At 57.7% G+C, this 13,814-nt stretch overlaps 2 protein-coding genes across 2 annotated transcripts; both read right to left on the bottom strand.

Annotated features, from left to right (window-relative positions):
• Positions 1-3,827: 3,827 nt before the first annotated feature.
• LOC310889228 (C-C motif chemokine 19-like) lies at positions 3,828-6,678 on the bottom strand. Its single transcript, XM_083816406.1, has 4 exons — positions 6,518-6,678; positions 5,568-5,691; positions 5,154-5,250; positions 3,828-4,801 (listed from the first exon to the last, which is right to left on the bottom strand). Exons 1-4 carry the CDS (start codon positions 6,573-6,575, stop codon positions 4,781-4,783), a joined length of 300 nt encoding a protein of 99 aa, XP_083672532.1. The 5' UTR covers positions 6,576-6,678; the 3' UTR covers positions 3,828-4,780.
• A 3,921-nt stretch (positions 6,679-10,599) lies between these two features.
• LOC310889547 (C-C motif chemokine 21-like) lies at positions 10,600-13,517 on the bottom strand. The gene is made up of 4 exons (XM_083817134.1): positions 13,346-13,517; positions 12,544-12,664; positions 12,254-12,416; positions 10,600-12,057 (listed from the first exon to the last, which is right to left on the bottom strand). Exons 1-3 carry the CDS (start codon positions 13,410-13,412, stop codon positions 12,269-12,271), a joined length of 336 nt encoding a protein of 111 aa, XP_083673260.1. The 5' UTR covers positions 13,413-13,517; the 3' UTR covers positions 10,600-12,057; positions 12,254-12,268.
• Positions 13,518-13,814: the final 297 nt, after the last annotated feature.

Raw genomic sequence — 13,814 nt, 5'->3', positions numbered from 1 at the left:
GCTTCTGGCTGGTGGCTGAGCCTACGCTGCCATGAGCCACATCATCCACTGTGTGTAAAAGCCAAGCCCAGCATGGGTATGAGGTCCCTGTGTCATGAGGTCCCTGTGTCAGAAAGCTACTGGGCTCTGTTTCACTCCTGGGACCTGCACTAGGAAGAGCAACCAGGTCCCCTGCTCCAGCCCCGGGGATCGGAGCCAAGAAGCCAGACCACGGAAGGGCAGGGAGAGGTTCCAGGGCACTAGGCAAGGAGCAGAGCCATCAGGTGCGTGGGACAAGAGGGTACATCCCAGCTTGTTCCCCGCTGCAGGGTTGTTGGGGTTTGGTTGCAGGGCTTTGTTGCTGCTCCTGCCCTCCAGTAAAAGCTCCTTTACCCTGTTCTCCCCGAGCATGACCAATTCCTAGAGTCAACCTTTAGGGGAACAGAGGTCAGCTTTCAGGCACCCCAAAACTCCCGCATCCCTTCTCCTATGGGCAAGGTTCACCCCACATCTTCCTAGTCTTAGAAAACCCCTGAGAAAGAGTTTGGGGTGATAACCCCAAATCCTACCAGCAAAACATGGACCACACAGCTCAGGCCCCAGGGTTGTTGGAAACCCACTTCCCTCCTTTGCTCAAGTAAATTTTTTTTTTTTTTTTGGAGGGGTCTGACTGAGCATTCAGGCACTGAAGGTCAGAGCAAAACTCAAAAACTGGTGGAGAAACAAAACTGAAAATACTGAGCTGGGAGTTTATTCTTTGCTGGGCAGGAAAGGTAGGAGGCTGGAGGGAAGCCCCAGTGTTTCAGGGAATGTGAATGGGATTTAACCAACCATCCCCCGTCCTGAGTAATGAGGGCCAGATCTGCTCACAGGAGGAGTTGGAGGATACTCAGCCACATTTTTGTATTTGCTGATGGTGCAAGCTCCAAGGAATCTGGGTGGCTAAAAGCAGGCAGTATGGTCTTTGGTGGTGGGATCACTCAGCTCCTAAAGTCCCTCAAGGCACATCCTTTTCTATGCACTCTCTCCTGTGCCCCCACAAGCAATCTCCCACTTACTGGGGCAGATCAGCCCAAAGGGGACCTGAGAGTAGGGTATAGAGCCTGGGCAGTAGGTTCCCCCTGGCCCTCAAGAAAGATGTATCTAAACCAGCTTGTTGGGTGCTCTGGGGGTGGCCTTTGTGCGATGAGCTGAGCAGATCCCCAGGGACCCAGCACAGCCCGAAGGATGGGAGCTCCTCCTGTGTCCCCAGATGCTCAGCTGGGTGAGGCCAGCAGGGACCTTCCAGCTGTCGGAGAAGGCTCCAGGGATGTAGCTGCAGGAGGAGCAGTTCTGCTCGGAGCCCCACAGCCTGGCCAAGAGTGCTGGCATCCTCCCACAGGACAAACCTTAGCAGAAAGTGTCCGGACAAGCAGCACCGGAGATGACATGCTGGGAATGAATGAAAAACCAGGAGGGGCCTGGGGAGGAGAGATGCCAAGCCTGGATCCTCTCCATCACCCACACATGTTACTGGTTAGGCAAGAGTTTAGAGCACAACGGGAAGAGAGCAACGGGGCTTTTCCCCGCCTGGCTTCCCACCCTGCCCATCCATCCACATGTCCCATCTCCTCCAAACAACCCAGGCAGGTCCCTGAGCCGGGTCTAGTGCTGGTGCCCAGGGAGCTGTGCCCGTGGAGAGCAGCCCCTTGCCTTGGCACCAAGCAGAGGAGACCACCAGCACAGGGGACAACTGGTCCTTGCACTTGGACACTAAGGTCATGCCTCCTGTGCTGCTTGGGAGGTATCTGAGACAGCTTCCACCAAGCCTGTGAGGAACAGGAGAGCTCTCATGATGCCAGCAGTGAGACCTGGGGCCAGAGAACTACCCGTGTTCAATTTGCTGGCATAGGTACAGCCCTGCCTTTCTTTCCTGGCCTTGTGCACAGTCACCAGAAGAAGGGCTGTTTACCAAGCTCCCTAGGAAAGCTCTTTTGTTGCAATGTCTTATGAGCCCATAACATGAGAAATACAGATTCTAGGTGTTGATAAAGGACTATGGCTGATTCAATTGATGCTCCAGAGTACCTCACACCAAAACCTGGTCCTACTGAGGGTATGTCTGCATCATTTTGCGTTGGGTCCTGATCTTTCACACTGACACTTGAGGATGCAGCAAGGGTAGGCAGAGAGCAGGAAAAACACAGTTGGAGAGAGAGAGACAAACAGGAGGGCTTGGAGCACTTTTACTGAAACTGGCTCTCGGCTGGGACCCAAGGTTTTGACACGTCCATGATTTGCTGCTTTCTCCAAGGATAGTGGCCACTTCCCTCCAGAAAGGTCATTGACTTTTATATCAGAAAAACTCTCTGTGCTGTTTACTAAGATCTGAGCCCTGCTGGTTTGGACAGATTCCCAAGAGATGGGCTGTGGAGCAGGGAGAGCTGCTCCAGGGCTGCAGCCAGGCTGGGTCCTCCTCGCCAGGACCACGCACACACACTGCCCAGCATCTCCTGCCCTACCCTTGAGGGTGGAAGGGGTGGGAGCCACGGCACGGTGCTCCTTGGCAGGGTAGCCTCCAGCCAAGAACAGACCCACTCCATCTGAGACCAAACCCATCCTGCAGCCCCTGCCCACCAGCTGCAGAAGCTCATCCTGGGCATGGATCCACGCCAAGCACCCTCCTCCTCCTCCTCGGTGCGGCCCCTCACAGGTCACCGAACGAGCAGCAGAAAAGCTCTGCCAAAGCAAGCACTGGTTAAGCTCCCTTCCCACTCACATTGTTTGTCTTGGCCTCTCTTCCCATACCAGCCTTCGTCCTCTTCCTCCCCCTCCCCGGGATTATATTCCTGGAGCTGTCACTGTGCTTAATGAGCTGGGACAGACAGAGATGATGCGAGGGCTCTGGGAAAATCACAGCAAGATGCAGCCGAGACCAGGGCATGGCAAGTGCACACAGAGCAGGAGGAGGACCCTGGGGGGGAACACCTGAAGCCACCGATCAAGGGAGAAGCAGACCAGCAGAGGAAAGGGGCTGGATCTCATCTTGCTTTCACCAGGTTTCAGCAACAGCCACCACCTGGGCATCCCCAGCCACTGCACCACCACGGATGCTGTCCGTTCCCTCAGGAAGGGCCCCCAGGCCATCCCACTCCCAGCCTGTGCCCAGTGCACATAATTTAACCCTGTGGACAGGCGCATGCCAGAGCACGGTGCCTTGCTGCTGGCTGTGCCTGGCTGCTGGCTGTGCCAAGCCTCACTTCTGCATGTTTGTCCCATGCTTCGGCAGAAGGGAGTGGGTTTGTTCAAATATCGTGTGGCAGGGTTGAAGGGGCAGTTTCCATGAGGCCATTTTGGGGCAGCAAGCCTTAGGGCAGACCAGCTCAGTTTTAGGGAACTGATCATCCACAGCCCTGGTGCACAGAACTAGGAAGAAAGTGTCCAGGGACTCACAGCTCATGGGTGACAATGGGCAGTAGCCAACGTGGCCCCCCTGTGCTTTACCCATGGATGCATTTAGGAGCAGGGACACTGGGCTCTTCACCTGCCTGTATTTCCCCCGGCGCTCTTTCTCGTGTCCTTCAGCACAGCTGTGCATTGGCACTGAGCTGCTAGGGCAGCCCAAGCCTTCCTGTGCCTCAGTTTCCCTTCTCCGCAAGAGCAAAGTTCCCATCCCCAGCAGAGGTGCTGGTGGAACTGAAGTGGTTTGGTCTGGATGCTGCAATACTTGCATGCTCCCTAACACCTTTCATCCCCTTAAAGCCCTTTTCCCTCCCCCTGCACCCAGCGCAGCCCCTTGCCTAGTGCTATAGCACCCCCACACTCCACACCAGGATTCAGGATCAAAAACGAGGCAGGCCAACAACTCATGGGCTTTTCCTTTTATTTAACAAATTCAGAGAAAAATAAAAAGTATAAAAAAAAGACAGGAAAGAAGCAGCTAACACCCGTAATTTTTGCACTGAGCAGATCTAGCAGCAAATACCTGAGCACAGCGCGAGCACTGCTCTTGCAACCCTGCCCAGGCAGCAGCACCAGGCAGGCTTTGACCACAGTGGCAGGCTTAGGGACTGAGAAGGAGAGCTATGTCCCTGACAAGGGCAGGGACCCTCCACCATTCCCATCCTGTGAGTAAGGCCCTGGCCAAGCGGACACCAGAGTTATGCCACAGCAGCCAGCGGTGCCAGGCTGGGACAAACCTTTGCCTGTCTGCCATGGATGCTGGCACTGGCTCCGCTTCCACCTGGGCAGGGAAGGGCAGGAAGGGGAAAGCTGCAGGGCAGTCAGGGCTTGAGAGAGGAACCGCATCAGCTGTCCTGTTCCCTGAGGACCTCACGGGACCGACATGGTGGTGAAGAACATCCCTATCCCTCCCCTCCATCCCTGCACAGTCCCATCCCCGCAGGCCTTCCCAGGGATGCAGAAGGGCTCAGGCTCAAGGCTGATGATGGAAACCAAGGGAACAGACTGGTGCTCAGAGGAAGGCTGGGATCCCCAAAACTCATCTCACAGATCAGTCCATCAAACCAGCTTCCTGGCTGCAAGGGTGGTGGAGATGCCAAGCACCCTTGGAGCAGAGGCTCTGGTCCAGTAGCCCCCGGCTCAGCCTGACGCAGGTTTTTCAGTCACACTGGTGGCAGAGGGGAGAAAAGAGAGCAGCAGGGCTGTGACGAGACCCATGCACTGATACGAGTCCCAGGGAGGGTTGGACCCATGCCCTGTAGTAGGAGGTGGAAGCAAGTTGGCTTCATGAGCTTCAGATTCACAGCTGAGAGCTGGCCCTGCTCCAGGTGCTGGGGCTGGCCATGGGCTTCTTCAGAGCCTAATTGCCTTTATTTGGGACCTGGGGAAATGAAAAACCCAGCTGGAATGAGTGTGGTCCTGGGGCAGGAGCTCCCTGGAACCCCTTCCCTGAGGTCAGGGTGGTCACTGGGGCCACATGAGCAGAGCCACTTGTGGATGAGGGCTTGCAGAGCACCCTCCAACCCCATTGCAAGCCCTCCCCATGGAGGTGCACAAGTCGCCAACTCCGAGCTCACAGAGCAGAAGAAGGAGGTCAATGCTCCCAGCACCCTTTTCTGTGGCATCCGTCGGTCCCATTTGGGCTGGGAACATCCCTCTTGGTGGCAGGTTCAAGCCGTCCCCAGGCTGCCCCCATTCCCCAGAACCCGCGCCGAGCACGGGCCAGCTCCTACCTTCCTGGCAGAGCCGTTGTCCAGCTTCTCTCGGAGGCGAACCGCCCACGGGGCTTCAAGCGGGGCACAGAGGCGCTTGCCCCTCACGGTGATGAACCTGCCAGGCCCACGGGGGGAAAGACAGGAGCTGCTGAGCAGGATGTCCTGGGGATGCTTCAGCACAGCCCGAGCTCTCACACTGCCTCCCTCACCACCCTCCTCCACCTCCTCCTTGCGATGACATTCAGCCCTGTTTTTCCCTGGTTTTAACCTCCCAGCAGATCTGTCCTGCTCTGTCTGAGCCTCAGATCTCCTCCACCTTCCCTCCTCTTCCACGTCTCCCCCTGTTTCCCAAATGCAGCTCGCCCTCCCTGCTCTGCCTCCCTCCCTGCCCCGCCGCGCGCTCCATCCCTTGCCCATCACCATGGCCCTTACACGTTGGCAGGGATTTCACAGCCGTCCTGCACCAGCTGTATCTGGTATCTCTGCACAATCCGCCGCGGGATGGGATTATCGCTCGTCCGCAGGCAGCAGTCCAGGACATTGTTGCCGCCGTGCACTGCAGGAGGAAAGGGACACGTGGGTTGAGGTTGCTCCCGGGCTCCACGGGATGGTGCCCGCACTGGCAGCGTGCCGAGCCGTGCCCTGGCACGCAGTCCTGCCCACACAGGCAGGCACAACCTTGGCTGGCCCCGCTCCCAGGTGCTGGCAGCCCTTTGCCTCCTTCACATCTCAGAAAAGAGGAAAAAAGCAGCAGGATGGGGAGTGGGCAACCCTTCTGCATGCCTGGGTCCCTCCCGCATCCCTGGGGTGAGCACTGGCCAGGGGACATCTGCTGGCTTCAGCGTGCTGCCATCGAGACTCTGGAGATACCATTCCCGAGGGTCTGGGCGTGACTTTGGCTGTATTTGCTGAAACAGTCATTGTTTTGGCAGCTGCACGTGCCCCAGCCCACCCCACGCTGATCAGTAGGGTGGCAGCTGCACCTCGCTGCCAGCCTCCAAATAAATGCACCAAAGTGGTGCCTTCCCCTCCGGTGCCAGGGATGCTCCCCTGGTGCAGTGGGGGCTGCTCAGACAGGGGAAGATGGAAGTGGAAGCAAGTTGATCCCAGCCCGGTGTGCACAGGCTGGGCTAGGGCACTGGGAGGCAGGAGTGCTCCACAGCCTGTCCCCAGCGCAGATTTCCAGCCCCTGCAGGCTCCTTCCTGGACTTTGGTCAGGACAGAGTCTCTCTGGGACAGGTTACAAGCAGAGGACTCAGGAGAGCTGCCATTGAGCCCCAGCGATGTGTCCCTCTAAAACTCTGCTCAAAATGCAAAAGCAGGCAAGAAAACAGATCCTAGCCCGTGGAAGGGGCAAGGCACCCTGAGAGATTCCCTCTTACCGTCCAGGATACATCCCAGCAGCAGGAGACCGAGGCAGAGAAGATGCAGCCGCTGCATTGTGTCGCTGAGTCTGGCAGAGGATGGGCTGGAGGCAGCGGTGCTCTGGGCAGGAGAGGTGAGCTCTGCACTGCTTCCCTGAGCTCTGGTGCTGGGGCTCCTCGCTGCCTATTTATCCTTCTGGCCCGTGGCTTTCACTTTCTTTTGGAGTAGAGGGGTGGGAAGTCATAACAAGCCTTGCCACAGGCAGAATTTTGATCTTTGAGCAGTTCCCGAATATACTGTCAGCTTTCCCTGAAGCCAGCTGCTCTGCATCCCCGAAGCCAAACACCCTTCTGTCCTCCCCACTGCTGGCTCCCAGGGCATGGGGGCTGCTGGTCAGGACCCTCACCCTGCAAAAACACCCTGTGGCCCTGGGAAAGCACTTGTGGGGTTTCATCCTTTGCATTTACCAGTTCATCCTCCACAGCCTCTCTGGGACATCCAGAGATATTGCATAGGCTCAAGCCAGTGATGCTGGGGGAGACAACTTGCCTCCACTTCATTCTTGGGGTGTATATCAGTAATAGGGTGATGCCTGGCTCCCCCTAAGCCCCCCAACCTGGTTGCAGGAGCCTGGCTGTCCCCTTTCCCGTCTCCATTGCCAGAGAGCCAGGTATATCCAAAACCTTGGTGCCCCTGTGCAGTGCTGGCGGATGGAGGGCAGCCAAGCCGGCGTGCTCTGCCCTGAGGCTGAGCTGAGATGCCGAAGGACAGCATGGCTTCCAGGCATCCCAGCAAACAGTTTTATGGCCAAAAACAGCAATAGAGTTTTCTGGCAACAGGTTTTATTGGTACACGAGCAGAAATCCCCCAGGGAGACTGTGTGTGCTGCTCAAGGTGCCAGCAGCTCACCGGATGCGTGGGCATCGCAACAAGCAAAGATGGCGTGCCCGCTGAAAACCTTCAGAGCAGAGCGGGGACAGGGGCTATTCCTCCTCGAGGTCACCACTGGGCCAGTGCCAGCACCATGGTGTTATCCCTCAGCCAGCCTGCTCCAGCCCTGGCATGTGGCATGGGGGATGCCACAGCTCCTGCCATGCCACCAGCCAAGGTTTCTCATCCCTGCACAGGCACTTGGTGCCACCTTGTGCATGGGGCTGATGTCCTCCATCAGGAGAGCGCTGCCTCCGGCTGTGCCCACACCCAGCACCGTGCCGGAGGGGACAGGCAAGAGCTGGCAGGCAGGAAGAGCAATGCAAACAGGATGTGCCAGCTTAGCTGCGGTCCCGCTTGCTTTCAGCACTCACAAACTCTTTTTATCGCAGAGAAATTTTGGCTGGCAGAAGAGGGACTCAGGCAGTGTGGGGGTGCAGGCTGATGCTGGGACCCAGTCTTCACTTGATCCCCAAAGAAACCCCACAGCAGGGAGAGTGATGGCCCCTGGCTTACATCAGACCTGCAGGAGTAGCATGGGATGTTGGGGGGTCCCCTCCTGGGGGGAGGCACTGCGGGGGTCCCATGGCAAAGGGCTGGCCACAGGCAGAAGGGAGGATGTGAGAGCTGGGAGTACAGATGGGTTAACTCCTGCACTGCCCCCAGCAGCCCCCCAGCCCTTGAGGGAGGTGGAGGCTCTGCCTCTCCCCGCGCGTTGTCTGGGTGCCAAGGGGGCGAAAGCATGGCTGTTTGAGTCACCCCCGCTCCCCAGGAGGTACATGGGACAGTGAGGAAAGGGGCTTTCCACGTTGTGAAAGGGGGATGTGACCTCCACCGGGGTCAGTGGGATTTCTAAGAAGAGCATGGTCATCTACAAAATGCGTCCCTGTGAGAGGCAGAGTGGTCACCCCATTCCCCTGTGGTGCAACTTGGGAAGAGGGGAGGACATGGTGTGTGCTGAGCCACCCAAGCCTCATCCAGCACCAGGCACCGCAGGCAGCTGCATCATCCCCCAGTACTCACTCCTGCAGAAGGCTGGATAAAGCAGTTGTTAATTTAAGTACAAACTGTGCATGAAGGGAAGGGGGCCCTTCGCAGGAAATCCAACCCATCGACATGCCAACAGGCCGTGTGAGCATCGCCTGCATCCCTGGGCTCTGCTTGGGCAGCACTGAGCCTGCTGCAGCCCTCCCCAAGCCCCCCTGGGCTCTCCATGGGGTGCCTTGTGGTGCTCTGCTTCCCACCTCCAAGCCGTGGAGCTGGGAAGGGCAAAGGGGGAATTCCAGCTTATTCCAGGCACAGACAGTCCCTGGGGCAGGATCTGGCCTGGCTGCATTCACCACATTGGGAAATACTGGGCCAGCATCACAGCTGTTTCAATTTCCCTGTCTCTGCTGCAGCAGTCCAGCATGGGAGAGGCTCCCACGTTACTTCCATCGCATCCCAGTCCTGCGGTGGCACGGGGACTGTGGCCACAGCCAGCACACAGGGCCCTGCTGGATCTCCTCCAGCCGAGGGAACCTTGCCAAGGTGATTAAATGGAATTAAGGAAAAACCAATGAACAATGCTGCCTTTGGCTAGAAGACAGCAAAGATGGACCTGAGGGCTTGGTTAAGAGGGATGCCCAAGGTGCCGCGCCTGCGGTGCTGGAGCCCATCTGTCCCTAACACTCGTTGCCTTCAGCATCATTGATGTTGAGGTCAAGTGAATGAGGTGCATCACTGAGGAGGAGGACCCCTCAGCTGGGTCCTGCTCAACCTCCACAGGGCAGCACCCATCTCCCAGGGGAAAAAAGGGTTGGGAGGAGGCTCTGGGCTGGGGACCTGCAGGACCTGGTTGGACCAGGGAGTGTGGGAGTCCCCATCACCCAGCAGCTGCTCCTCCACCTCCATGCTGCTCTCAAGACCCTGGCAGATCCCAGAAGAGCATCTTGGCTGGAGATACTGGCTCTCCATGCCTGCATGTCTCATTTAATAACTCAAACCCATAGCCCTCTCCCATCCCTATCTAAGAGGAGAACAAGGTCCGGATGCAATCACTGTCCCACAGGGTGCATGTTCTGATGATGAGGTTTTGGGAGACCACAGCCCCTTTAGCATGCTGCTCCCATTTCTTGGGTCTGGAGGGACAGACCCTGTGCCAGTGTCCCCAGCTGAGCATCGCTGGAGCTCAGCCCAGCATCCCAGCCCAGCACGCTGCTGCGCTGCCAGGGCGAGCGCGGAGCTCCGTCTGCACCGGGTAATTGCTGAGCTCATTATCTGGCCCGGGTTCAGGACTTCCCTTCTTTTGGCTGCGGCGTGTGGTTTCTCTCTTGCTTGGCTACTTTCTGCCTGTCACCTAATCCTTTCTGCTCTGGGGTGGCCGCGTTCCCTGAAAGCCCACCCAGACCATCACTGTTCCTTTTGCATGGAGCACCCTCGGAGACACTCCCCGATGCCATCATGCCCCACCGTGCATCACAGCAGTGCCTCCATCACCCTCCTCACCCATCACAGGGCCCCACCACCTCTTGCACCTTATTTTGCCTAAAAGCACTGCTCTGCAGTGAGGCGGGTGTGCAGATGCCCATGTGCGTGCAGGCAGGTGGCACATGGGGGCTGCATTTGTGCATCTGTGTATGTGCTCACGTGTGCCTTGATGCCTGGGTGTCCGTGCCCAAGCACAGCTCTTCCACAAACCCTGCTTTTAGGGTAAATTGTTACAGAGCAACCACATGGCCATAGCTTTTAACCCGTCTTAGCCCAACACCCATCTCACGCTTGAGGGAAGAAAAGCCCCCGCAGTGCTTATATTTGCAGCCGCAGGGAAAACAGGCTGCGCTTCACGTGCTGGCATGCTCCAGCCGTTTCCTGATGCTTTGCCCTTTGTGGTTGCAGACCTATTTGGCTGAGCCTCCTTTCCGGGGGTTTTTCACCACAATTTCACAATCCCTTGACGCCACCAGCACAACAGCCACCCCTGCAGAAGCCCGGGCCAGTCCCGCAGCTCCCAGGCCAGAGCAGAGCCTCATCAGTAACTCCTTTACTGCAGCCAGGAGCACTGCTTAGACCAAAAGCCAAGACCAGGGGGGCGATCTGTGGGGCAGGAGAGCAACCCCTCCACTGAGGACCCACCCACCCGACCCCTGCAGCTCTTCCCAAAGCACATCAAGAGAGGCAAAAGGACTGGTTTTGGGTTTAAAGGATATATTTTATTGCCTTATATCCTGCCTGAAGCCCGGACAGCCGCGCACTGTCGCGACACGGAGACAGCTTGGTGCCCGGGGCCAGTGTCGAGTTCTTCACAGTTTCTTTACACAGTCTTAAAAAGAATACACCTTAATGCCTGCCCGATAAAGCAATCAAGCCAGATAATCGTGCTCAATAGAAGCACTAAGCCATGAGCTATCCCCAGCCAGAACGCTGCATTTGCTGATATTGCTAAGCCCCACAAATCCAATTATTGCAATTATACAACTTAATAGAGCTTTACTGACCAAAGTCCATGTCTGAAATATCTGCTAGCAAATAACACTGCAGCTGTGGCAGAGCCCTTCCATTGCTCCTCGGCACACCGGAGGGGTCTGCAAGCACAGGGAGGTGCCGTTTCCCTGGGACCTTTCCATGCCCCCCCTTGCAGCCTCGCCTGTCAGCGCACACAGGGCAGTGATTTCTTATTTTACTAAGAATTTGAGATAGAGCTGCTCTCAAGCAACTGCAGCGTGTCTGTAATGAATCTTGCAAATTCTTCTATTCCCCCACCTGTGCACAATTTTCACCATGCAAGCTTTTCATCTGGGAGAATAAACTGTGAGAGAGTTGCTTCCTGAAAGCAAAGCGCTTGGCTTACTAATGTCTGAATCTCTGAACACAGCAAAACCAAGTGCAGATAAAGTGGTAAAATTGCACTGAAATGAAAAGCTTGCTCTGATTTCACTGCAATTTTATACAAAAAAAAAAAAAATCAAAACGTTTTCAAAAAGCCTGTCTTCCTACAAACTACACTGCAACAGCTGTAAAAGCGGCACAGTGGCACCGTGCAGCCCCCCTCTGCTGCTCAGCCCCACAAGTGGCCGTGGGAGGCAGCACCCAGCCAGCAGCCTGCGAGCAGCGGGACGTGGGACCCGCCTGGCGCCCCGCAGCCCTGCAAGCTAAAAAGGAGCAAACAGGCCGGAGGGGAGTGAACCGTAGCCGTTGTAGCCATTTGGTAAGAAAAATAAAAGCAATCTTCCAGACAAGCCAGCCTGCAGCATAAAGGGTGCTCTGTGAAGCACGAGGAGCCAGAAGTAGGGCCCTCTGGGTGAGACCGAATGAAAGCAGAGTCTTTAATATAAATACAAATGTACAAAACACCAAAACAAAGCTGCCATCCCACCGGGCGCCCTGCAGAAAGCCCCGCAACCGTGGCAAAGCTGCCCACCTCCATGGGCCACACTCAGCTGGGGTGGCCGTGGGCGAGCGAGGAGCTGGTGTCCCCCACCACCGGCAGCATCCAGCCGGTGTGGGGGTACCCGCGGTGGGGAGGGGGCCGTGGGGAAGGGCAAAGCCCCCCCAGCCACCCCCTCCTCACCCCCCTGGGGCCAGCGGGCAGGCGTGCTGTGGATGTCCATTGCCAGGCGATCAGTCGTTGGTGGGGAAGGCGTCCGTCCTGGGGGAGAGGATGGCAAGGAAGGGGTGGTGAGGGTCTCAGCAGGAGCAAAGTGGCTGGGGGAGCCATGCATGATGTGCCCTGCACATCCCCAAGCATGTCTCTGAGAGCCCCCCCAGCTGCCTGAGGGGATGGATTGGGATGGGGGACAGCATGGTGTTCCCACCGCCCCGTGTCCCCCCAGCCCTTCTCTTACCTCTCCAGGCCTGGCTTAGACCTGCTTCCGCTTCTGCCGCTTGGATCTGCCCTGGGGCTTCTGAGGGGGGTTCTTCTGCTTGTCCTCCAGGCTCCGGATCAGCTTCTGGACGGCGGGGTTGGTGAGAGAGGAGCAGATTTTCTTCTCCTTCTTAGTGGTGAACCTGGGGGGCCGGGCAGAGAGGTTTGCTGCGGGGTTGTGCAGGGATGTGGGGAGCACACAGGGAGGGACGGAGAGCTTGGGAGAAGCCGAACCACGCCGGGTGGCCCCGGTTGCACCAGGGTACTCACACAACGGCGCGCAGCAGGCATCCCGACTCGGGGCCCTGGATCCTGTAGGACTTCACCCAGGCTCTGGGGAAGGTCTTCTTGCTGGTCTTCAGGCAGCAGTCTGAGGCCACATTGTCAACACCTGCAGAAAGGAGGGGATGTGGGACTTCGGACCCTCGCGGAGCCAGGGCACCTTCCCAGCCCGGGGAAGCGCAGCACAACGGGCTGAGGGCGTGGGATTGCTCGGTGTCGTTTGGGGGAAGGATGCTGTGGTGGTTTCATGCTGACGGGCAGCTGAGATCCACCACGCCGCTCTCTCACTTCCCCTCCTCAAAAGAACAGGGGGAGAGAACAAGATGAAAGAAAGCTCATGGGCTGAGATAAGGACACGGAGAGCCCTCCCAGGTACCATCACAGGGAAAACAGACTCAGCCTACAGTAAATTAATGTAATTTACCGCCTGTTGCTGTACAGAGCAGTGAGAACTAAAAGCAAATTAAAACACTGCGCCTCCATTCACTCTCTTCTACCTCCTGCTCCCGAGCAGCACAGGGCTGCAAAGTGAGGGTGGGAGCTCTGCACCCCGGTGCCCTGCCACAGGGACATGGATTTCACCCCTGTGCAGCAGGATGGGGAAACTGAGGCAGGGACGGGCTCCTTGCGAGGGGCTGGACCTCAACCTCCTGCCTGTGCCCTAAAGCTCAGGGAGCTGCCACCCCACCGGCCGGCTCCAAAGCCCAAACACCCCACCCGTGTTGCGCCACCCATGGGTCCAGCACCCTGCACGGAGCCCAGGGGGCTCAAACCCCTGCGCCCCCCTCACCTTCAGCCGGGAGGAGCAGGAGGGCAGCAGCCAGCAGGAGCAGCGGCAGGAGGATGCGCAGAGCCATGGCGGGGTGCCGCGCTGCAGGATGTTTGGGAGCAGGGTGCACACTGCTGTCCCGCTCTTCAGCTGCTCCTATTTATCTCCGGACACTTTGCTTTCATTTTCGGCCCCCCCCTGGCAGGCTGCCCACCAGCCAGCCGGAGGCTGGGTGATGGAGGGGAGGGAGGGGGGAGGTTTCCTGTAAGGAGCGAGCCCCGCTTTGCGGATATGTCTTGTCTTGTCCCCAGCTGCCCAGCACGGAGCGGGGTGCCAGGCGGGGGGCATGCCGGAGACGCAGCCCCCACCATGTCCAGATGTGTCTGTGGGCTCCTGTTTCCTCCCCAGCCTCACAACATGCCGTCACAAGCTCCCAGCTGCTGCTGTTTGCCTGTTTGCTCCCCAGGCAGGGACCTTGGCGGGTGGCCAA

This window comes from Anser anser (assembly GCF_964211835.1).
Source record: "Anser anser genome assembly, chromosome: Z".
Classification (NCBI taxonomy): Eukaryota; Metazoa; Chordata; class Aves; order Anseriformes; family Anatidae; genus Anser; species Anser anser.
Note: the sequence above shows the minus strand (reverse complement) of the source record. Positions and strands in the feature narration are given on the sequence as shown.

Bases quoted from the DNA above. Each gene is read 5' to 3' on its own strand.
- LOC310889228 (XM_083816406.1), bottom strand. From the start codon at position 6,575: ATGCAGCGGCTGCATCTTCTCTGCCTCGGTCTCCTGCTGCTGGGATGT. The intron at 5,692-6,517 runs GTAAGAGGGAAT...TTCCTCCTGCAG, and splicing joins GCTGGGATGTATCCTGGACG to TGCACGGCGGCAACAATGTC. The intron at 4,802-5,153 runs GTAGGAGCTGGC...TCATTTCCCCAG, and splicing joins ACAACGGCTCTGCCAGGAAG to GTCCCAAATAAAGGCAATTA.
- LOC310889547 (XM_083817134.1), bottom strand. From the start codon at position 13,412: ATGGCTCTGCGCATCCTCCTGCCGCTGCTCCTGCTGGCTGCTGCCCTC. The intron at 12,665-13,345 runs GTGAGGGGGGCG...TCCTTTCTGCAG, and splicing joins CCTGCTCCTCCCGGCTGAAG to GTGTTGACAATGTGGCCTCA. The intron at 12,417-12,543 runs GTGAGTACCCTG...CCGGCCCCCCAG, and splicing joins TGCCTGCTGCGCGCCGTTGT to GTTCACCACTAAGAAGGAGA.